Here is a 24,496-nt window from a genome sequence, read left to right on the forward strand (position 1 = left end):
TCCAGCAGTGAATTGAAAATAGGCTCAAACTTATAATTAGCTGTATTATTACCTTTCTAACCATAATAGTTATGTATGACACACACTCGTCGTGGACATCACACTCAACGAGAGTGCATAATGCAACGCAATTACAGGTAAATGCTCCAGCATCACCATTATCTCCACAGCCCACGAAAGTAAAACCTCTCATTATATTCATTATCCTGTTGCCATTCCGTTCAACAAAACAAGTGAGGAGCTCAGAGCAGAAAGTTTCACAGAACTACCAGACTCCTCGTCATCACGGTGAATTAAATCATCTCTTGAGGCACATTTGGAAAACCGTTGCGTGGGTTCAATACACGTTCAGCATGAATCACGCGTGCACGTGGACTCTCTAACGCTTTCCAACATTCTTTTAAAATCTAATGAGTGTATTTAATTGGCAGCACGCAAGCCGTTGGGTAGCTGTCAGGGAAAAAAACACGTTTGGAGCCGTCTCTACAGGAGGTCTGGTGTGCCCACCCCGGTTATGGACGGACGGACAGAGCTAATGCAACACCCGCCTTCAAATCACTCAAACACGACCTTTAAACCCACTCCATGAGCTTACATGTGTAGTGGTGATACGCGCTGGGTGTATATGTCGTGTGCCAGCGCGTATGTACGGGTGTGTGTGTGGTGACGCGCGCTGACGGGGAGGAGCAGGCGTCAGTGCGCGGGTGGGGGTAGTGCTGCTGATTGGCTGTGTGCCGGTGACGCGCCCAGAGGGAGTGATCGGGTAGCAGCGCGGTGTGATTGGTCGGGGAGTGGAAACACGCGCTGAGCGGAACCGGATCGTAGGGATAGCGCGTGGGGATTGGGTAACTGAGGAGCGGTGCCGACGTTGAGGTCCGCATCCGCTCCGTCTCCCGGGAAGAAGAGGTATATAAGGTGATGCACAGAGGAGCAGGGGGGGGAAGTGGAACCATCTAAGAATGAAGACGAAGGTGCAGAGATAGAGCCCGGAGAGGAGAGGAGAGTAATGGAGAATAGAGGAGAGTAAGGTATAAGTGTGTAGCCAGCGAGAGAGAACGGTCTACACGAGCTGAGTAATGTATAGTGTGTAGCCAGAGAGAGAGAACGGTCTACACGAGCTGAGTAATGTATAGTGTGTAGCCAGAGAGAGAGAACGGTCTACACGAGCTGAGTAATGTATAGTGTGTAGCCAGAGAGAGAGAACGGTCTACACGAGCTGAGTAATGTATAGTGTGTAGCCAGAGAGAGAGAACGGTCTACACGAGCCGAGTATGCATACGGTGTAGCCAGAGAGAGAGGAAGGTCTACACGAGCCGAGTATGCATACGGTGTAGCCAGAGAGAGAGATGCAAAGTCTACACGAGGCGAGTGGAGAGTGTAGCAGAGGCGCAGAGTCTACACGAGGCGAGAGAGGAGTGTAGCCGAGGCGCGGAGTCTACACGAGGCACAGAGAGCCAGCAGCACAGAATCCAGAGAGTCAAGAGAAGCGTAGGGTGAAGAAGAAGAGGTCACGAGTTGTACCATTGTATGGTGACCGCATTGTGAAGAAGAGAGGCCACGCGTTGTATTGTTACAAGTCAAGATTTAATAAAAGAAGTGTGTTCCCGTCAAGGAGTTTCCTGCCGTCATTTTCCAATACTTCACAAGTAACGTTTCCTGGTCGACGTAGACATGTGTTTAACCCTACACCTAATGCCTTCAGCCTTGCAGGGACTCCGCTGCTTTAAAATATGCATTGATGACCTTTCTCTGTATCAATTATCTCAATTATTCACATTGTTAAATGAGTGTGTCGTTTTGCACCGTGTGTGTGTGCGTGACTCCCTGTTTGTATCGCTATTACTTACTGCTGCTACCGCTGCTGTTGTTGCAGTGACGCTCTTTCCGTGCTGCATTATGGATGTCCGCCCTAGACCTCTGCTACTCCATCTCCGCGCGGGAATAAGGAGCATGCTGCTAATTGGAGCGTGTTCATCTCTCACGCTGGCTGCACCCACCTTGGTTTCTTTGTTTGGGGATCTCAGTTGCTGAATTTCTAAAACTACTAAACATTGTTTTTTTTCTCTTCTTGGTTCTTTCGGTAAAGTCACGTAGAAGGGAAGTAATAAAATAATAAAAATAAAACATAATAAAACAATTCTCACGACGTTTCGGCCACAACGCAAGCAGCCATCCTCAGGCGAAGAATGAAACACCCCAAGCTTGGAGCGTATATTTAAGCTGGGTTAGAGGGGGGGGAGGTGGGAAGAAGAGCGCCTAAACAAAATAATTTGCATATCAAGAGGAATTCAGCATATGGAAAATGCGTAGGAGGTGGGCGGGGGGGGTTCCAAATCAATACTATGCCCGTGCATTATGCAGGATTAGCAGCATCAAAGGGGGGGGGGGGGGGGAAGGGGGGGAGCATTAACAAAGGAAAGGAATGTTAATAGTTTTTTATTTTACCAGGTAAGGGCCCACTAACTCTTCTTCAGAAGCGACCTGGCCACAAGTGATAGCTCAACGAAGTGGCTTATCACGTCGAAATGTACAGCAGCAAACTTACTCTTAAACACATGTTTCTAAATGTGGAGGGAGAAACTGGAGGACCCAGAGAAAAATACACACAACCACGGAGAGATCATGTAAATGTCTAAATACACAAGCGTCAGGATTGGGATCGAACCCATGCCCTCGTGCATACCAGGCGAGGTGGTTAACATCTCACCACCGCGGTGCCCCAATTCAAGTAGGAACGGGCAGTGCACATGATAAGAACAACCGATGACGAGAGACGAAATTAATTACGGAGGTGGAGACAGAGAGAAGGGAAGAAGAACAAGAAAACGGTGGGAGAAATGGCAGCAGCAGAGGTGACATCACAGACTTCGGAGACCAGTTTGATATTGCTTTTCTTTAATTTTGTTTGATGGGCTTTTCTTTAATTTTGTTTGATGGGCTTGTCTATTGATGGGAGGTATTGGTTTGCGAGTCACGCATTTAAAATGCAAATGCACGCGAAGTCACCTCCCCCAACAATACAAATACATCCCGATAAGATAATTTGTTATATAAATCAATTTTGAGAAATGTTCAATTTCACACGTATACTCAGTATTAATTAAATGCAATCGCTCAAGCAGGTCTTGTGCTGGGGAGAGATCGATCATCCTCTGGTATAACGAGATCACGGGCAGCGATGTCAACATGCGGGAACTTTATCTCGTTCGTAAATAATTTGTCATGGTCATAACATCAACAGGATTGGTGCACACATCTCCTTCACGAATTAAACATTTGTAATGCGGGCGAAAGCGACCTTCCGGATGTGACGTCACGAGGAGGCGGAGCCAGGTGACGTGGGTGAAAGGTAGGGGGTCCTTAAGCGGGTAAACCGGAAGGAGAAGGCAGTCGGGGTGTGAATGGAAAGGTGTGGGGCCACGCGGGCGTACGAGCCGAGGGGGCACCGTCAGAAGCGGGAGCCAACCCTGGGAACAGTAGGGAGCTACTGGGAGGTGTAAAGCTGCAGATAGAGATAGGCAGTAAGGCTGTGTGTGAGGGGCAGCGGAGTGGCTGCCAAGAGTCGCAGGAGCGAATCTCGTTTCTGCCGTCGCCCTGGGGGCGACCTGCTTCGGCCGTACAGGTGCAGGCGCTGTCCGTCGCATCTGTGGACATCCCACCTGGTTCACAGATGCTTATACCCTTGCGGTATCGGAAGCCCCTGCCCAATCGGCTAGGAGCATTAGGGGTCTTGTTGTCACCATCCGCCACGATAACAACGGGATTGGCGTTAGTTGGGGCACAGACCATCGTCCGGCCGGATCAATTACCGGTTTTACAGGTGCTTAATGCGGGGGTGGAAAACATCCGGGTTCCGGCCGGTACGGTTGTGGCACATGCCACTACGGCGTTTGCGACGCACGATTGTCCGCATCGCCGGGGAGTGGTCGCTGGTGTTTCCGAGCCAAGGGGTTCGGATAATCGTTGGATCGCTACCTTATGTGACGAAAATTCTTCCCTGTCCGTGGGGCAACGTGATGCGCTGCGTAAATTGTTGCTGACGTATTCGGATGTGTTCAGCTCCGACGATTTGGATTTGGGACGCACATCGTTGCTTTCCCATCACATTGAGACGGGCGACGCTGCCCCTATTCGGTTAAATTCGCATCGGATGAGTCCAGCGGAGCGAGAACACGTTCGGGGGGCGGTGGAAGACATGTTGGCTGCGGACATTATATCGCCATCTAACAGCCCATGGGGCGCTCCTGTGGTCTTGGTTAAGAAAAAGGATGGCAACTTGCGATTTTGTGTCGATTTCCGGAAATTGAATAAGATATCGGTGGCAGATGCGTACCCCCTGCCGCGTATGGACGACTCCCTTGACGCATTGTCGGGGGCTAAGTTCTTTTCCACACTGGACCTCTCTTCGGGATTTTGGCAGCTTCCCCTTGACGAGTCCTCACGGGAGAAAACCGCATTCCGTACGCCGCAGGGGTTATTTCAATTCAACTGCCTCCCGATGGGATTGAATGCGGCCCCTGCTACATTTCAAAGATTGATGGAGCTCGTTTTGACGGGGTTGCAGTGGGAGACGTGTCTTATATATTTGGACGATATTATTGTGTTCAGCCGCACATTTGAGGAACATTTAACGCGGCTGGAGACAGTGTTCACGAGGATGCGCTCTGCCAATTTGAAATTCAAACCAAAGAAATGCCACCTACTGCAACGGTCCGTCCGTTATTTGGGGCACATTGTGAGTGCAGAGGGGGTGTCCACGGATCCGGAAAAGACGGCGTGTGTCCGGGATTGGCCGACTCCGGCCTCTGTGGGGGATGTTCGGCGGTTTTTGGGATTTGCCTCGTATTACCGAAGATTTGTGCCGGGGTTTGCGACGATTGCGAGGCCCTTGCATCTCCTTACGGGTAAAGGACGGAAATTTGTTTGGGGAGAGCCGGAAGAGGGTGCCTTTCGGAGTCTGCGTGATCTATTGGCTACGGCCCCGACATTGGATTATCCCGATTTTGATCGCCCTTTCATTCTTGATACGGACGCGAGTGACACAGGTATTGGGGCGGTATTATCACAGTCTAAAGGGGGCGTAGAGCGCGTCGTGGCGTATGGTAGCCGAGTCTTGTCGCCTGCGGAAACACGCTACTGTGTCACTCGTAGAGAACTTTTGGCGGTTGTTTTTTTCCTACGGCAATTTCGACCGTACCTTTAGGTCGTTCTTTTATTGTGCGTACGGATCATGCGGCCTTGCAATATGCACTTAAAATGGACCAGCCATTGGGACAGTGGGCACGTTGGTTGGACACGCTGCAGGAATTTTCCTTCCAAATTCAACATCGGAAGGGAGTGCGCCATGCGAACGCTGACGCACTTTCCAGATTACCAGGGCGCGCCCCTTGTAAATGTGCGTCGGGGACGCATAGGTGTTCGCCGATTCTGAACCCCCCTCAGCCGCTTACGTTGGCCGTCGGGAAGTCGGATACTCCGATGGAACCGGGACCGACTGATGGGGTTTTGAATCTGCCGCGGTCTGTCTGGATTCGGGAACAGATGATGGACGAGTCGTTGTTGTCCATGCGAAAGCGGTCTATGAGGGACAATGGGAGTCCGAGTTCGGCTGTGGGGCCGCGAACCGCTCTCCGAGATGGTCTGCTTATGTGGCAAGAAAGGTTCCAGGAAAGCTGGCGTGTGGTGGTACCAACGTCCTTGCGATTTGAGTTGATTAGAACTCTCCATTGTGACACACTATTGCATTTAGGGGTGCAGAAGACCTTGTTGACGTTACAACGTCATTATTTTTGGCACGGCATGGCGACAGATGTCGTAGGGCACGTGCGTGCGTGCCCTGAATGCGCCCGGCGTAAGCCGCCTAAACATCCTTACGTGCCGCCTCTCCAGTCGATTCAGGTGTCTCGAGTCAATGAATTGGTGGCACTGGACATATTGGGACCCTTCCCACCATCGGCGAGGGGAAATAAATATTTGCTGGTAGGGGTTGAGTATCTCTCCCGTTGGCCGATGGCCTGGCCGTTGCCCGATCAGTCGGCCGCGGCCATCACCGACGCCTTTTTGTTTGGGTACATTATGGACAAGGGGGCGCCGGAGAGACTCCTCACGGACCAGGGCCGAAATTTCTCTTCTAAATTATTGGCTGAAGTGTGCGCAGGCCTTGGGACTAAGAAGATACGGACATCTCCATACCATCCGCAGACGGATGGTATGGTTGAGCGGCTGAACAGGACATTGTCTGCCATGCTTTGCCATACTGTGAGTGAACAGCAATCGGATTGGGATCTGCACATCCCCGGAGTGCTTTCGGCGTACAGGATGACGCCCCATGCGGCTACAGGGTATTCGCCGTTTTACCTTATGTATGGTCGGGAAAACGTGCCTCCGGTGGATGTGCAATTGGGTACTGGGGTGAAGGGACCTCGTAAACCACTCCCTGAATACATTCAGGACACGGTTCGCCGGGTTACGGAGGCGCGGGAAAACGCCCGCGTGGCTACGGCCAAAGCCCAGGCCCGGAACGAGCGGTATGCTCGGCGGTCTGAGGGGGAGTGCCCCTGGAAGGTGGGAGACCTGGCCTGGCTCCATTGCCCGCAGGTGCGGCCGGGGACCTCTCCTAAATTGCACAAACCTTGGCATGGTCCTGTGCGCCTCATTGAGGTTCCCAATCCACAGTCGGCGCGCGTTCAGTTTGGTTCTCGCCGTTGGTTTGTTCATACGTCGCGGTTGAAACCATATGTTGCTCCCCTACGTGATGCGTCATCTCCCAATGTTGCCTTGCCGGGGTCTGTTGCTGCTGACTCTGACTCTTCCCCGCCTGCGTCCATTGATCTTGCTAGAGCGCCTGTCGTACCTGTTCCAGACAGGCCGACCGTGACACCGCGGGGGAGGAGTGGGCCTGTTCGGAGGGCGCCTGCCAGGGCTGCGGGACCTTCAAGCCCGGCGACCCTTCCGACCCCGCTGCAGGCGCATTCGCGGAATACGACCAAGACTGATTCGTCAGGGACACGAGATGTCGGTGGACTTCCAATCGCAGCAGGGGAATTACCCCCTGTCATTTCTCGTGTTCCATCGCGTCCCCGTTCTACAAGTGGGCCGCCGACCGTCCGGGACGGGCCGGCGACCCGCACTCGTTCCAAATCGCTTACGTTTCGTTGATTGTATGTTGTTATTGTTCTTGTTCTTGCCGTCGTATTTATCGCATGCTTTCGTACGTTCGTCGATGTTACTTGTGTGTTGTTCTTGTTGTTATATTGCATGCTTAGTGTCCTTTAAGGGGGAAGGTCGGTTCACCGCATTACGCTTTGGTGTTGTTCAGCCGAGGTCGGCTGGGTTTTTTCTATGGGGGAGGGTGGTGTAATGCGGGCGAAAGCGACCTTCCGGATGTGACGTCACGAGGAGGCGGAGCCAGGTGACGTGGGTGAAAGGTAGGGGGTCCTTAAGCGGGTAAACCGGAAGGAGAAGGCAGTCGGGGTGTGAATGGAAAGGTGTGGGGCCACGCGGGCGTACCAGCCGAGGGGGCACCGTCAGAAGCGGGAGCCAACCCTGGGAACAGTAGGGAGCTACTGGGAGGTGTAAAGCTGCAGATAGAGATAGGCAGTAAGGCTGTGTGTGAGGGGCAGCGGAGTGGCTGCCAAGAGTCGCAGGAGCGACGAGAAGGCGAGACAGCACGAGGCTGTCAGAGCTGCAGCAGGAACAGCCAAGGGAGCTGTGTGAGAGTACAGCAGCGGAGCTGCTGTGGGGCTGCAAGAGCGACAAGAACAGCAGCGGGGCTGCTGATGTGGACTGGAGTGACATCGGAACCAGCACAGAGAGAATAAGAGAGACAGCCGTGTGGGAACGCAGTACGGACCGAATAAAGGACACTGAGCCAGAGATCGTGGTCAAGTCTTTTATTACACATTGAAGACCCAACACGGGGCGAATGTAGCCACGCATTCCAAATTATGGACCATGAAGTGAACCCCCGTAGTCTGCGCTGCTTCAACAATAGAAGCAACACAACTCCACGAACTCTCTCCTGAAGCCCTCTCGTTGTGGCCCGCAGACCTAGACATTGGCATTGAGCTCGTGAACCTATTGCTGCCATCATCCCCAAGAATATATTAGAATGATGATGATGATAATGATGATGATGACAATGGATGATGATATTGTTCCATTTCGAATTATATGCATAACTCCCCATTGCCTTCAGATCACATTCCTGAAAAAAAATATAATTCGTTTAACATCCCAGATCTGGTCGACACGGGCCTTCTGCACACAATTTTTTGGGAGGAAATTATTTCTTCCAGCTCGTAAAACGAGTCCAGTTCTCGGTGTGCTTTATGTATCGTTGATGCTATTTCTTGGATCCCCAGAAAATATAAACTACACCGGATCCTTTCAAATGCATAAACTCCTAGTCAGATAGCAGAAGAGATGTAGATAAGGGAGTGAGATGAGAGAATGAGATGAGACAGGCATGGAGCGAAATTACAGTTGTGCAGAAGAGACAGAGATGAAGTTAGCTGTGAGATGAGAGATCCAGAAAATATTGGAATGAGAGAGAGAGAGTGATTCCGATTTTTCGCTAATTATATATATTTTAGTTGACAAGATTTTAACTCAAAGTGATATTTGATGTTGCAATATTCTTTTCATGAATCTGAGCCCCCTTGAGCTGCATGGGACCCCCTGGGTTTGTTTACTTTGCTTATGCATAGCCGGAACACATCTTGCAAGCTTTATCTAACATCAGTGTGTCCCAGTGGCTGTATTACCCAGGGCAAAACAGATAAGTGCCTCATTAAGTTAAGATGAGATAGCCATTGGAAATCTCTACACCTGGCCAACAGAGGCAGAACATGCGTTCTTAAAAGGAAATGAAAACCATTGAAGCTGGCCATGCCAGACTGTCAGAAGTGCAGTATATGGCTCGATGGCACGAGCATCCAAAATAATCTAAATCACCGCCTTTTGTTGAATCCCAATGGGTAATGAAAGCAGATGCATGATATTTACTAAAGTCTCAACCAAAGGGAAAGCTGCGTGACATTTCAGGAGTGATATATATTCAAATTGCCTAGCCAACACACTGGGGGGAATATATTTCGGCACACAAAACAACATAGGTGAATATCTTCTTCTGGAAAATGGCATTGAACGATGCACGCATTGTCATTTTGCATACCACTTATATTCTATGAATGTGGCCAAATTATGTGAACATAAATATACGTAAACAATTGCTGCGAACATGAAGTGGTTTCTCTGCTGAATCTGGTTTCCTTCTTCATGGTTTCCATTCCGTAACAAGAAACATGAAAAGACTCACGAAAGATCCGGACAAACATCCCGACACAGAACCCTCCTAACAAAACAGCCTTGAGACTCGGTGAGGCTTTCCTGAATAGAGGATTCTGCAACACAGTTTGCTGGGGGGTGGATTTCTCTCGTAGTATTGCAAAGAAATCCCTGACCCTTTACTCCCTGCGGTCGAGATGAGCAGGGTTACGTTGTAGCTCTCCACCAAATCAGGCACAACATCGACGCCAACACGGCAGACATTTTGCTGAGCGTCTCGCGGAGAGAAGGAAAGGTTGGAGGGTGGGGGGTGCTCCGGCAATTCAAGGGCTTTGTTTGAACATCTGCTGCCTCACTCCGTACGCACCGCGCGCATACGGAGACCCAAGTCGATGAATTTAGAGCACCACGATTTTTAAATCCCCCTCCGCTGCCAATGACGCTTCCACACCGAGCCGCGGTGCCGCTACGACACTTCCAGGGGGGGGGGTAAATATCTAGAAAGTGCATCTGGTTTTTGTTTAATTAAAAAAGAAGACGGAAAAAAGCATTCTGCCTTTGAGTTCGATACAATGCAAGCTCAGTTTGCCGCGATACGGAACTGAATACGCTCTTTTGTTAGGCTACCCAACGGCGGCAAGGTGTGGGGTGGGGGTGAGGGTTGGTGAACACCGTCAATGTCGGAGGTGCACCGGGCGCGTCATTGGCCACAAAGCGCTGATTGTGAACTTGGGGACGTGGAGCGCTCTCGGTCAGCGGGAAATCCAGCGAGAAAGCCCCCCCCCCACCCCTCGCTCGAATAAAGTGGCCTCCACAAATAAAGCGAGCCTCCCACGCATCTCTCCGGCACCTTACTCCCTCCCTGGGGGGGCTGCTCCGCCTGCGAGAGGAGACGAAGCTCCATCCCACGGGAATGACAATTGAGACTCGCTCCCAAGCTCGTCGGCTATTCAATTCAAGATCTTTAGGGGGAGTGATCGTCACTGCACCGCGAGGGCGCTGTGTGACTCAATTGCGAGAACATCCAGTGATCTTTGTAACTGCTAAATAAATAAGAAAGTCGACACCGGTTATTGTGTTGTTTTTTTGTTGTTGTTGTTGTTGAATTGTGGGTGTTTGTGTTGTCAAACAGATCTATTTCAATCGCGCCAGAAGCATTTCGCTGTGTGAAGCTGTGTTTTATCTCGCCCTCCTGGAATCTCAATATCCCGCATCTCCGATTAGCACGGTTGGCTACGTACGGTGCGAAAGAAGTTAAACACACGCACATACGTCTCCACGGCAAAAGTGCAGGTCCTAGAGTGGAGCAACCTTTATTGAAGACCCTTGAAGGGTCGACCACACAAAACCCCCACGACTCCGCTCCCTTCAGTCGTATGGCCGCCTCCCTCTTTCTATTTGCTCAATAAGCCCTGGCAAACAGACTTGATGGGGAAAAATAAAAGTACGAATCAATGTTTTTTTATTGCCATCGATTTGTTGTACTTTGAGCACTCAATAAAGATCGTGGCGAGACCACGTGCAATGCGTGAGGCGGTCGTGCTGTTACTGGTGAAAGCCCCAGCATTCGAGCTCAGCTTGTCGATGTGTACGGGTCAGTGCTTTGTTATGGACACAGCTCCTTCAGCAACCCCAGCCACTGCCTGTAATTCAACGCACGAAGTTGACCACAGTGGTGTGCTCTTGTGAATGCCAAAGGCTAATTCATTGAAACGAGATATCTCCTTCCGATAGGTAAATGACCGATTCTGATTAATTGTGCTTCTATTGGTGGCCCTGAGCCCAAAGTGGAAATCCCACATTCCTGTGACATGAATCGCTATCTGCCCAGTGTGACCACTATCGCCTTTCCACAGTGGCACTCGCTGCATCAACCTCGTAGTGGATGCTAAGCCGAGTCAACCCACAACTTGGATTCGAACACTCGCGCGCGGTTTTTTAATAGTGAGTGGAGCGCGCTCACCACGGCACCGACCAGATGGATGAAGGTCAGCGTGTTTGTTTGATGAGGCTGTTTTGTTCGTTATCTTCGTAATGGGCTGGTTCAGTGGCTGGTGCAGGAAGCAGGAGGGCCAGATGGGGTGGCTAGTAAACCGGTTGCACGCGGGTGAACATTGAACCTGCATGCGAGAGCAGGAGACCAATCAACCGTGAAACCAACTCCACAGCCGGCCTCTCAATGTCCATGGTAACAGCAGCAGCAAATCAAATGTCGCTGACATTAAATAGCCCTCGATACCCGTGCCGTGGTTAATGCCATTGAGTCCGAGTGCACAGGCCAACAGACGCGTCTTGTGTAACAAATGCATAAATAATCACTCGCCTCGGTCTCTCCATATTAAAATAGCAACAACAGAATAAAATAAAACCCACACATGTGGGTTTTATTTGAGACCTCATGTGACACTTCTGGACCAATGTTTTACCAGAAGCATGTGTTTAAGGTGGGAATACTGGTAACCGGTTAAAACTCTCCAAGTCTCATCGGTAGAGTCTGACCGGTTCTTCAAGTGCTGCCTGATGATGTTATTGTTGTTATCCGCAAGACCAACGCATGGAACCCCGTGTGGCCGTTCAACCCGCGAACAAAGAACACCACAGCAACGACTTTGATTCCTATTCTTGTATAATGCATGAATGTAAAATCAAATTGTTCAATATATTGTTCTTCACATTGTTTAAGATTACCTTTTTTCCAGAAAAAATAAACCATGTGGCTGCTATTTTGATTTTCGTATTTATTTGAGTTTTTACTTTGTACTCTGCAGCCCATTCTTGACGGTCGTCCGTGCCATAAGCAGATGACGGCTCCCTATGTCAACCCGTGTGGACTCTGGTATTTAAATCCGTCGATTTAGCAACAGAGTACAGCTCCAGGTGGGTAAACATGCCGTTGCGCCGTAATTATCAGTCTTAGTTAGCAGACTAGACCTGCAATCCAGGGTTTCCCAGTTTGATTCCCCAACGCAGCGCAGCAGTGGGCAGATTTTTGTAGCTCCCCAACTCCCCCTGCCTCTGTCCACCAGCAGCCCAAGTGGGTTCACCACAGGCAGCCGATCGGGCAGGTCGCGTGCGTTGCCTCCAGCCAGGGTGGAAGAGTAGGCCACATACCATTCTGCGAGCAGTGGTGGGAGCTAGGAATCTCCCTGTTTAACGTTGACCATTTACCTGGTTTACCGCTCGGATAAAAAGAGTCATTCCCGCGTCAAATCGGATCAGAGGATTTCCACTGAACAACAGAGTTAGCAATGATAATTGTTTTTTTACCCTTCTATCTGGCAACAAAACTGACACCTTTTTACAAGGAGTCATGTTTGCATAGACCGCAATACCTGCAGTCATAATACAAACAAAAGAACATAACTCTGATAATGTGCACTGTCCCTGAAGTTGATTGGTCCACACCCGAGACAGCTTTCCTTAGAGCCTAGTCTCACATGGGTTGGACCAGATGACGCCGAAAGGCGCACAACTCAAAGACAATGCACCATCAGCGTATGAGAGCTCGGGGCAAGCATCTACACTATGGGAACCTCATTTGCCAGTAAAAATATGATAATTGTTTTTTTACCCTTCTATCTGGCAACAAAACTGACACCTTTTTACAAGGAGTCATGTTTGCATAGACCGCAATACCTGCAGTCATAATGCAAACAAAAGAACATAACTCTGATAATGTGCACTATCCCTGCAGTTGATTGGTCCACACCCGAGACAGCTTTCCTTAGAGCCTAGTCTCACATGGGTTGGACCAGATGACGCCGAAAGGCGCACAACTCAAAGACAATGCACCATCAGCGTATGAGAGCTCGGGGCAAGCATATACACTATGGGAACCTCATTTGCCAGTAAAAATATGATAATTGTTTTTTTACCCTTCTATCTGGCAACAAAACTGACACCTTTTTACAAGGAGTCATGTTTGCATAGACCGCAATACCTGCAGTCATAATGCAAACAAAAGAACATAACTCTGATAATGTGCACTATCCCTGCAGTTGATTGGTCCACACCCGAGACAGCTTTCCTTAGAGCCTAGTCTCACACGGGTTGGACCAGATGACGCCAAAAGGCGCACAACTCAAAGACAATGCACCATCAGAGTATGAGAGCTCGGGGCAAGCATCTACACTATGGGAACCTCATTTGCCAGTAAAAATATGATAATTGGTTTTTTACCCTTCTATCTGGCAACAAACCAATTATAATATTTTTACTGGCAAATGAGGTTCCCATAGTGTAGATGCTTGCCCCGAGCTCTCATACTCTGATGGTGCATTGTCTTTGAGTTGTGCGCCTTTTGGCGTCATCTGGTCCAACCCATGTGAGACTAGGCTCTAAGGAAAGCTGTCTCGGGTGTGGACCAATCAACTTCAGGGACAGTGCACATTATCAGAGTTATGTTGTTTTGTTTGTATTATGACTGCAGGTATTGCGGTCTATGCAAACATGACTCCTTGTAAAAAGGTGTCAGTTTATTGCCAGATAGAAGGGTAAAAAAACAATTATCATATTTTTACTGGCAAATGAGGTTCCCATAGTGTAGAGTTAGCAATGTTGATAACAGAAATATAAAGAGTAGGCCAATGTAATGTTAACACACCAACAGTAACAACCTTATTGTTTGTATTGCTTTTGGTAATATCGCTTCCTAATCTTCCCGCAATGATAAGTGTATCATTGCAAATAACAATCGTGGTATTGCTATTGACATTTTTAGCACCGGTGGTATTAATAAAACAACAGTCACCAACGTAATTAAGGCGCTTAACTCAGCAACTGTCATCTGCCCTGTTATTATGAAGCGCCGTAACGTAATAGGGGGAGCGCGATGACTTAATGGGGTTCAGTTTACCTTCGCCGTCTTCCCGTCCACCACCTGCCCACTCCCATCGGACACTCACCGCCGTTACCTCATCGTCACCTGTGGCCCGCCATCCAGCTGTTCCCAACGCTGCCGGCAGCAACCTGTGGCCATTGCCCTAGTCTGGTCGGTGGGCTTCTCGAGCAATCGGTCAGACGTCAGCGGGAGGAGAGCTCGGTTTCATGCGCGACGGTCATCGCCGGTGGAAGTCCGTCGCTCGATGCAATCGAATCAGTGCTCAGGTGCAACAGGTACAGCTGTAGCGATGTCTAGGCTCGTCGATAACATTGCGAGTATTCTGCTCTTGATACACGTATGGAATTGCCCCTCTGATATTCTATTACTGGTAGGAACCTCCTGGTTACACCAGCCCACAGAGGATTATTTTGTCCGCCCGTCGTGCATCCACAAATGGGAGGGGTGGGGCTGGGTGGAGACGGGAGGGTGGGGAGGGGCTGGGTGGGGAGGGTGGGGAGGGGCTGGGTGGGGAGGGTGGGGCTGGGAGGGGTGAGGCTGGGTGGGGAGAGGCTGGTCACCCCGTGGTGCCCTTATAACACTCAACGTTTAACCTACTCACGCCGGCTTGTGCCCGCCCTCACAGTCGGCCATATTTGCGGAATACACTACGCCGCCGTTGACCCTGGCCATTGACCGAGCAACCCAACGTTCCTACCAGCTCCCTCCGCAGGAATGTGTTTATTTTCCATCTGTATGCTATGCCCGTGGCCACTTGTGACTGATACATTCGTCACGTGAGCTGACTCACATTCACTGCTGCAATCTTCAATATTAATCACAATCGCACATCATGATAGTCGATTACGAGGGGGTGAGGGGGTGGAGGAGTACATTTTTACGGAATTAATTTAGATCCTAGGCATCGATTAAAATGAATAAATTTAGGAATTCTTGAGTTTATAGCAATTAATGTAAGACATTATCATACTTAGCATGCTGTCTGCTATCAAATATGCATTAAAGTATGTGTGACGCCAATGTTCTGAGAGTAGCACACTCATATACATGTGTCACTGTCACAGCCAATGAATATTTCATAACTACAGTTACTCAGCTCTCGCACAATAAATAAGATATCTCAATAGATTCTCATCGGGTTCAATAAAGGACACAAAATCATGCAATACTTGAGACCTCATGTTAATTTCCGAAGGTGTGAGAACAGCCACTGAAATTTGCGACCTGCCTTGTGAGAAGGAGACGGTGGAAGTTCGTGTGGACTAATTTCCCATCTGTCCCTTCTGTATGGGTGATAGCATTGCGCCCTCCTACGTGTGGACCATCTCAATAAATGAATAAACCCTCATTGATGAGATAAAAACATCTGCATGAATCGAGGACTGCAGAGCTTGAGTAATTGTTGGTAACACCGCTCGCCGACTGGCTGCTGCTTTCCCGCTTGTCTGTAGTTCTTCAAGGGATTGTGAGATACGATTTGCATGAATAATGCTGCGTACAATTTAACATTACTCTTAGGGCCAGGCACAGCTGCATTTGCAGTAGTAATGGGAGGACCGTGGCACTGTCTTTAATTGGCAGCATGTGCACAACTGCAGCACCTGTATTCAACTAACAACGCCATCCTCATCATCATCACCAACATCGCCACTATCATCATCATTACGCAGCGTATTTTAGGCGACGCCTGTATGGCAATTGTGCTCGTGTTTCTGCCACTGAGTGTAACTGCCCTCCGTGTGGTAATTAAGCACACGGCATTGAGAGGGGTCTGTCTGTGTCTCCATAAGGGTCGCTCGCAATAAGTCCGAGCTTGCAATCCGACTCACGGAAAATTGATGGTGTGAGAAGGACCTGAACCTATTATATACGACCATGCATTGTGTTTCACACAATTGGTGTTATATATCACACCCTGTGTGTAAGCCGGCACCTTGCTACACCTCCTATTCCCCTAGGGAGCCCTGGTGAACTTCAAGTTGGTGAGTGGGCAGTAGGACGTAGTCATGTATCTTCCATGTATTGCAAGGACGTTATGTTATGTATATATAGCTGAAAGGAATTAATGAGTTACGAGATGGACTGACTGACGGCAATTATAAAGCGGTCTTCAAAAAGAGCGAGAACCACTGAAATTTAAATTAGTTTTTTTTATAGGGATCACCAAATCCGCAAACTTACCGCTTTTTAATTCAGACCTTATCTTCACCATAAAATAGGTGACCCAATGATCATTTAGACCGGGTTATCAATGGGCTACAATAATTAAATCATGGCGTACTCAGGAGTTTTTGGAGTGACTTAATCCCAAAAATAATTATATCAGCCAAAACGTATACGGTCTAGTTTTCAGTAATATGTACCTAATCTCGTGAGTGTCTCTTAGCCATATCTAAAAACTTTGAGGAGGGGGAGGGGTGTCCATTCTCTTACAACACCCACGGTGGCTACAGCCCTCCAATGAGCAGCATACGCACATGTGCTTGAACATCGAGTATTGTGTAATAATGGAATATTTGCTTGCTCACGATGTAGTAATTATCACGGGGTGGGGGGGAAGGTGTAAGAGATTAATCAATCCGTCCCTAATTTCCGTACCCAACAAAGTAATCTATAAGAAGGCTTCTGCAGAGCCGAGGATAAAAAAAACCAAGGGTGTGAAAAATTACACCTTTGATGAGGAAAACTTGACAATGACACCCCGCACTGTGGATTACAGCGACGCAACTCAGCCAATCTACCCCTTGGCTGTATTTCAAAACATTGGGCTAACTTTATTATATTGAAACTTAAATAGAGTGCGTATGGACGCCAAGGTAAATAGCTATTTAATAAATTATACAATACACAAAATGAGCAGATAATACATTGTTGAGTGCCAGTCTCTTGGCACCATGACGTTATTTAATGGTCTGTCTTAAACACGCAACTTCTGTGTTATGATGAAAACAGCAATGTTCTCATTACCTATCCACTCGCGGTTTTATTTTCCAGTCGGCGTACCTCTCCGCGGTGCAATATTGCCGCTCAATATTTCACAAATCCTCACGAGCGGGTGGAAGGAAACGCACCCTCGTGGCGTTCGCAGTCCGTGGAGAAGCGTGGCAAGCGGCACGCCGCGCTAGGTGCCAATCGGTCGACGTCGACGCGTGTGCACCCCGCTGACATTCAGGCTATGGGATGAGTGCGAAACTTCATTGGCAAAGGGGAAGTTGAAGCCCAAGCTTGCATTGAAAGCACGGCGAACTGCGTCGCGAATTATTCGTCACCCAACGCGACTCAATGACCCGTGACATTTCATGGACACAATTGAACCTGACATCGTGGTGCATTGTAGTGCCCCGAGAGGCTGCAGGTGTCTCATGAATTAATCACAATGTATACAAAACTAAAAAAGATATATACTCAATTGTTATCCGCATTAATTAATGCAAGTTTACCTTGAATACAAAGATCAATTATAATTGATGACTCGATGCATTGTTAATGCCTATAAGATATGTTCAACTTCAATGTTATTTTGTTCAACCAGCTGAGAACTATAGTGACCAGGATAGAGTCTCAATGGCAATAGTCAACTGGGTCACTAAATGACATTAGAAAATCGGAGACCGAAAAAGCACACACGTGTTCAATAGCAGCCTCCATTATGCCATTGAGTGGTGGTGACGTCATCGCAACGCTTGTGCACTTGTGTGAAGCGAGGTGCACTTTCAGACCACATGAAGTGTCAAAGGATCGCTAACAAGGAAGGAGGTCACAGGACAGACCCAGGTGTTATAGGTTGACTGACTTAGATGACTGGGAGATGCCCCACCAGTGCTCCCGACTGTGCCAACTATCTGTGATTTTGCCTCCCGGCGCTCTACTCGTTTTTGAGCGGTGCTCCTCTGCCCTCCGTTGTTGCTGGAGGGTGACTGCCTCCAACTGCCCAGTAGCGTCCTTCACGAGCCTCCTCCACCAAAGCCAATCTTGACACCACCGGAACAAGTCTTCGGCAAGTCCACTCAGCTCCACATTTTCAGCCCATCTCTTTGCCAGCCTGTGCCATGCTCATTTAGCCCCTCTATCCGACCAAAAAGAAACGGTTTGTGCATGTGAAGGCTGGACATGCAGGTTATATCACCCAGCCAAAGCAGCCTCACCTGCGTCCAGATCTGTCAAATATCTGTGAGCTCTGAACACATTCCAGCCAGGTTCAACCCTAAATGGATCGTAGGTAGGCCAGCATGAATCAAACGGGCACCGATGTTCCACACGTTTTGCAAGTATAGAGACTTATGCACGTACAGTGAGGGAAAAAAGTATTTGATCCCCTGCTGATTTTGTACGTTTGCCCACTGACGAATAAATGATCAGTCTATAATTTTAATGGTAGGTTTATTTGAACAGTGAGAGACAGAATAACAACAAATAATCCAGATAAACGCATGTCAAAAATGTTATAAATTGATTTGCATTTTAATGAGGGAAATAAGTATTTGACCCCTCTGCAAAACATGACTTAGTACTTGGTGGCAAAACCCTTGTTGGCAATCACAGAGGTCAGACGTTTCTTGTAGTTGGCCACCAGGTTTGCACACATCTCAGGAGGGATTTTGTCCCACTCCTCTTTGCAGATCTTCTCCAAGTCATTAAGGTTCCGAGGCTGACGTTTGGCAACTCGAACCTTCAGCTCCCTCCACATATTTTCCATGGGATTAAGGTCTGGAGACTGGCTAGGCCACTCCAGGACCTTAATGTGCTTCTTCTTGAGCCACTCCTTTGTTGCCTTGGCCGTGTGTTTTGGGTCATTGTCATGCTGGAATACCCATCCACGACTCATTTTCAATTCCCTGGCTAAGGGAAGGAGGTTCTCACCCAAGATTTGACGGTACATGGCCCCGTCCATCGTCCCTTTGATGCGGTGAAGTTGTCCTGTCCCCTTAGCAGAAAAACACCCCAAAGCATAACGTTTCCACCTCCATGTTTGACGGTGGGGATGGTGTTCTTGGGGTCATAGGCAGCATTCCTCTTCCTCCAAACACGGCGAGTTGAGTTGATGCCAAAAAGCTCCATTTTGGTCTCATCTGACCACAACACTTTCACCCAGTTGTCCTCTGAATCATTCAGATGTTCATTGGCAAACTTCAGACGGGCATATATATGTGCTTTCTTGAGCAGGGGGACCTTGCGGGCGCTGCAGGATTTCAGTCCTTCACGGCGTAGTGTGTTACCAACTGTTTTCTTGGTGACTATAGTCCCAGCTGCCTTGAGATCATTGACAATATCCTCCCGTGTAGTTCTGGGCTGATTAATCACCGTCATCATGATCATTGCAACTCCACGAGGTGAGATCTTGCATGGAGCCCCAGGCCGAGGGAGATTGACAGTTCTTTTGTGTTTCTTCCATTTGCGAATAATCGCACCAACTGTTGTCACCTTCTCACCAAGCTGCTTGGCGATGGTCTTGCAGCCCATTCCAGCCTTGTGTAGGTCTACAATCTTGTCCCTGACATCCTTGGAGAGCTCTTTGGTCTTGGCCATGGTGGAGAGTGTGGAATCTGATTGATTGATTGCTTCTTTGAACAGGTGTCTTTTATACAGGTAACAAGCTGAGATTAGGAGCACTCCCTTTAAGAGTGTGCTCCTAATCTCAGCTCGTTACCTGTAAAAAAGACACCTGGGAGCCAGAAATCTTTCTGATTGAGAGGGGGTCAAATACTTATTTCCCTCATTAAAATGCAAATCAATTTATAACATTTTTGACATGCGTTTTCCTGGATTTTTTTGTTGTTATTCTGTCTCTCACTGTTCAAATAAACCTACCATTAAAATTATAGACTGATCATTTATTTGTCAGTGGGCAAACGTACAAAATCAGCAGGGGATAAAATACTTTTTCCCTCACTGTATGCATTTTGTACTTCTTTCGCACCGTACGTAGCCAACCGTGCTAATCGGAGGGCATAACTGTGGCAGGGAATACCAAAAGCTTCACATGGAGTGACAGCGCAGGTAGCATGCACAGCGCATTACGCAGCTAATAAAAATAAAACGCCACTCGGCTTATTTGGAGTGATTCATCATATTAACACACCTTGCCACGGGCAGCCACGCAGTGTGTGAGTGTGTGGACGTGTTCATGTGCAAGTGCACACAACCAACGCACTTTTGCATCGAGATTGAAAACTCATTTCTTGAGAACTGCCTGTTGTTGCAATCAGGTTCAATGTACAGTGTACATACGTACGGCGCATCGCCAGCCTGACAGCTGAGCGGTCAGCACGCAGCCAGTTCGCAGTGGAGTCCGCAGTTCGATTCCCACCTCAGCGCGGAGCCGCCGACATGGCTACGCGAGGACGTTAAAGACTCCTCCCCCCCCCTCCCCTTTAACTTCGCCGCCTCACCTGCTCGTCCACGCGGTGGGCCGTGACCGATGCCCCTTCCTCCAGCTCGGCATCGTTGATGGGCCGGATGCGTAGAGCCACCTGTTCACGAGTCACGAGGTGGGGGTGATACGGGGGGGGGGGAAGTGGTTGGGAGAGTTTCAGAATCAGAATCCTTATTTAGAATCAAGGAGGAATCCGATGAGCTATGAGGCTTTGTTTTCACAGATGTTCAGTATGGGCGGATCAGCGAGTTGCAACAGCGAACGATACAAAAACAGTGCAAAAAAAGAGAAAAAAATTAAGCAAGTCGACAATGATACAAAAAATACAAGTCACATGTATCATGCTTGGGCAAGGCATCAAGAAGTGGGGTTCCACAAGGTGGAGAGGGTGGAGAGGAAACCAGGAGGGTCAACCATGCGTGCACACATTCACTGCAGAACAGGGCCACAGTTTTGAAATGGTCTACACGGGATATATAACCTGGGGTGGCACGGTGGTGTTTCATTATATTGTACATCTTCAGTATTTATGAACCAATATATATGGGGAGGAGTGGTGTGCATAGACTGAATGTGTGTGTGTATATACTGTATTTACATTATTGCAGGATATAACCTACTGCTGTGGAGCGGTGACACCGTGATTTGCACGTGCCATGAACCCGGCGACCTGCGTTTTATTCTCACCCACGGATAACATCAGTGGTGAGTGATATCTAAACCAGTCCTGGGCTGCCCATTCACAAACCCACACTGCCCGGCGTGGTGAAATATGGTCAAACAAGTCGTAAGGAGGTCCTTCCTATGGCAATGGATTAACATGTAACTATTGCGTCGAATATGAGCTGCTGATGTGGCACAACGCTCCACGCAGAAATGTAACTTGTGTGAGCTAGTCCACAATTTATTCAGTGTCAATAAAATGACTGACTTCGTGGGAGGTCAACGGTGCCCCCCCCCCCCATCATATGAATTTGGAATTGCACTGCTGCTTTAGGGCCTCCGACAGCAATTAGCACTGATCAATGCTCATTTGAGCAGGGAGGCACTTTGACTGAACCGAGTAGAAAATTGAATTGTCCGGCAGCAAATGTAATCATCACCAGGCTATTAAGACATCACAATAACTCGTTTCATTTGTATCCCTCCACTCCATATATTTGCCGTTACACATGTTATACGTTCACAAAACATAAAGTAATCTGGATCTATTCATCAAAAAATAATGAGAACTGAAATGTCAGCCCATCATTCCTGGCCAGTGCTTAATATCAGTATTTATTTAAGCAGGCAAACTCTGGACCTGTTTCCACCTCCTGGATCACATCACCTGCAAAGTACTGCCGTTTTTAAATCCTTTATATTAAGTTCGCTTGCTTGCTTGCGTGCTTGCTTGCGTGCTTGCTTGCTTACGACCGTGCAAATCTTTCGGTCGTTTTTTAACCCACTTCCCGTGATCCAATCGAGCTGACATTTTCCACACAGACTCGTTGTGCGAGACAATTAATGTTCGTGAAAAAAAATTCCCAAAATTTTACACTTTTTAGGCAAAAAAAATTATTTGACATATATTCAAATAGAACTCATTCATGGCTTTGGCTGAACGTCACAGTGTAAAAGCCCAGAGCGTAACCCCTCCACAGGCCGTGGCGGAGTAGCGCAGTTGGTAGCGCCCTCGCTTCCCATGCCAAAGGTCGCGGGATCGATCCCCGCGTCCTCCACAGGCGAATATATTTTTTAAATCCTTTATATTAAGTTTGCTTGCTTGCTTGCGTGCTTGCGTGCTTGCTTGCTTGCTTACGACCGTGCAAATCTTTCGGTCGTTTTTTAACCCACTTCCAGTGATCCAATCGAGCTGAGATTTTCCACACAGACTCGTTGTGTGTGACAATTAATTTTCGTGAAAAATTTTTTTCCAAAATTTTACACTGTTTAGGGAAAACAAATTAAATATTTAATTACCAATTGTTTAATACTGGCAGACAATCATCTGACCCATAGGTGGCAGCCATCTCAAGCCAGAGGACGAGAAGACTCTAGCCGCCACGCATATAAAGGATTTATAGTGAAAAACTTTGTTTTTACGGGTTTACTTGTAAATCCTTTATATTAAGTTCGCTGCCACGCATATAAAGGATTTATAGTGAAAAACTTTGTTTTTACGGGTTATACTTATTTTCAGGTGATGATTGGCTTAAGCCATCCACAAGGCTCGGAGCATACCCGTAACATTGTTAGGTTTGCCTTTACTGAACGTGAACAATTCTCCGAAGCTGGGCTCAAGATACATGTGAGTTATGCAAAAGTCGTGTAACAAGTTTGGTAAACAAAGCAACATTTTGAGAGGGAGGCAACTGGAAAACGCATCAGTATGTGACGACGTAGAGCAATTATGGAAGGTGGATATGGATTAAATTTACGGAGCAAAGAGGTGAACAAAAAGCAAGATCGAAAACATAATTCGTAATGAAGCAAAGTAAGTTGGCTTGGGCAGGACACATCGCTGGAATGATGGTCGATGGATGAGACAGGTGATTGAATGACAGCCCAAGTAAAAACATCCCCACCACCACAATGGAACAACGGTGAAAAGCTCATTCACAGCAGACGGACTGTGACATCGCAAGCCCGTTAGAGATTGTGACATCGTTTGGGGAAGCGTTCATTCAGCGGTAGATATAATTAAGGGCTTATCATGATGAACAAACCACACAAGCAAACACGCACCGTCAGCTGATGATCCTTGGATTCTCCGTTGTCCTTCATCTTCTCTCTGCTTCTTCACAAATCCAGGACCATGAGATGGGTTCACAGCTCGCAGCTGTGGCCGGTGATGATGCTGCCCCTTCTCTGGCGACCAACTAGCAGCCAGGGGTGGGTCCCCTTGGCTGACTGAAGCAGCTATGAGTGAAGGTCTCCGTCCCCCAAACACAGTGATATGATGGATGTATACGTATACACCTAACTGTATGCGCGTGAAACAAAACTACTTGGCCTATACGCGCGTGAGTGCACACACACGCGCCCGCCTGTCCGTGCACGACAGCTTTGTGTTTTTCGGAGTTCTTCGTCAAGAGAATGGCGCAACGCGCATTTGTATAGTCGACTGTGTCCTTCTGTCTCGGGGTTTAAAAAAAGAGAGCACAGAAGCCGTGCCAACATAGAACAGCGACTAACCCTGCTCGCCAATTACCATCACAAGAACCCCACGATGCGCGTTTGACCGCCCGCGGATTTGACGCATTTTACGTGGCCAAGGCGCACGTCCCTGCGATGGTCCCGCGGCTACGGAACGCAACGGCGATGGGGGCGAACAACTCTCGAGACGCCGCTGCCCATTCGGACACACGGCACAGAGAACCTCCAAGCCGCCCCAACGCTGCCTAGAACACACAGCCCCTATATATTATAATCGGCGCTGCGTAATGTGTTATATCTACCGCGCCCACACAACAAGAAGCTATAGAAACCCCACCGACCAGGCAGCGCTTGACTCTATAGTCCGTCCGTAAGCCCCGCTAAACCAAATGCACCCTCAGTAGTTCACATACAGCTCAGATACATATCCATCAAAATCGACGAATCAATGCCCACAGGCTGCTGGAACGGTGGTCGCGGGTTCGTATTTGTCGCGAGCGCGCAGCTCGGCGCTGTGCGAGCACCGACTGCGTTGTTCGAGTGGCGGTGTCATCGCGGACGGGGGAAGCGGACCGCGTCGTCACCCTGGGCACCCGGGAGCCACGGGGAGGGAGAGGGGGGCAGTGCTGCCTGCTGTGCCCTCCCCTCGCTCTCTCTCTCTCTACCTCCCTCCCTCCCTCCTCCCAACTCCACCAGCTCTCCCTCCCTTCGCTTCTCTTAACTCGCCATCGATGCCTCAATATTCCTCCATCCCCTTTGCCTTCCTCATCCCGCCGTCTCTCAATCCCTCCCTCCCTCCCTTCACACAGCCCTGCATTCAGAACTCTCTTTCCCTTCCCCTCCTAGCAGCGGCTTTT

The 24,496-nt window shown here is 48.7% G+C and overlaps 1 protein-coding gene across 1 annotated transcript in view; it reads right to left on the reverse strand.

Moving 5' to 3' along the window:
* Nucleotides 1–24,237, reverse strand: part of LOC144721213 (kinesin-like protein KIF19) — an 84,367-nt gene extending 60,130 nt beyond the window's left edge. The window contains exons 1-2 of the mRNA XM_078598648.1: nucleotides 23,229–24,237; nucleotides 20,518–20,598 (exon numbers count right to left, since the gene is read on the reverse strand). Coding sequence (XP_078454774.1) covers nucleotides 20,518–20,598; nucleotides 23,229–23,267 — 120 coding nt within the window. The 5' untranslated portion in view covers nucleotides 23,268–24,237. The remainder of the gene's footprint in view (nucleotides 1–20,517; nucleotides 20,599–23,228) is intronic.
* Nucleotides 24,238–24,496: the final 259 nt, after the last annotated feature.

The sequence above is a fragment of the Lampetra planeri genome, chromosome 1, assembly GCF_965212315.1.
Source record: "Lampetra planeri chromosome 1, kcLamPlan1.2.h2, whole genome shotgun sequence".
Lineage (NCBI taxonomy): Eukaryota > Metazoa > Chordata > Hyperoartia > Petromyzontiformes > Petromyzontidae > Lampetra > Lampetra planeri.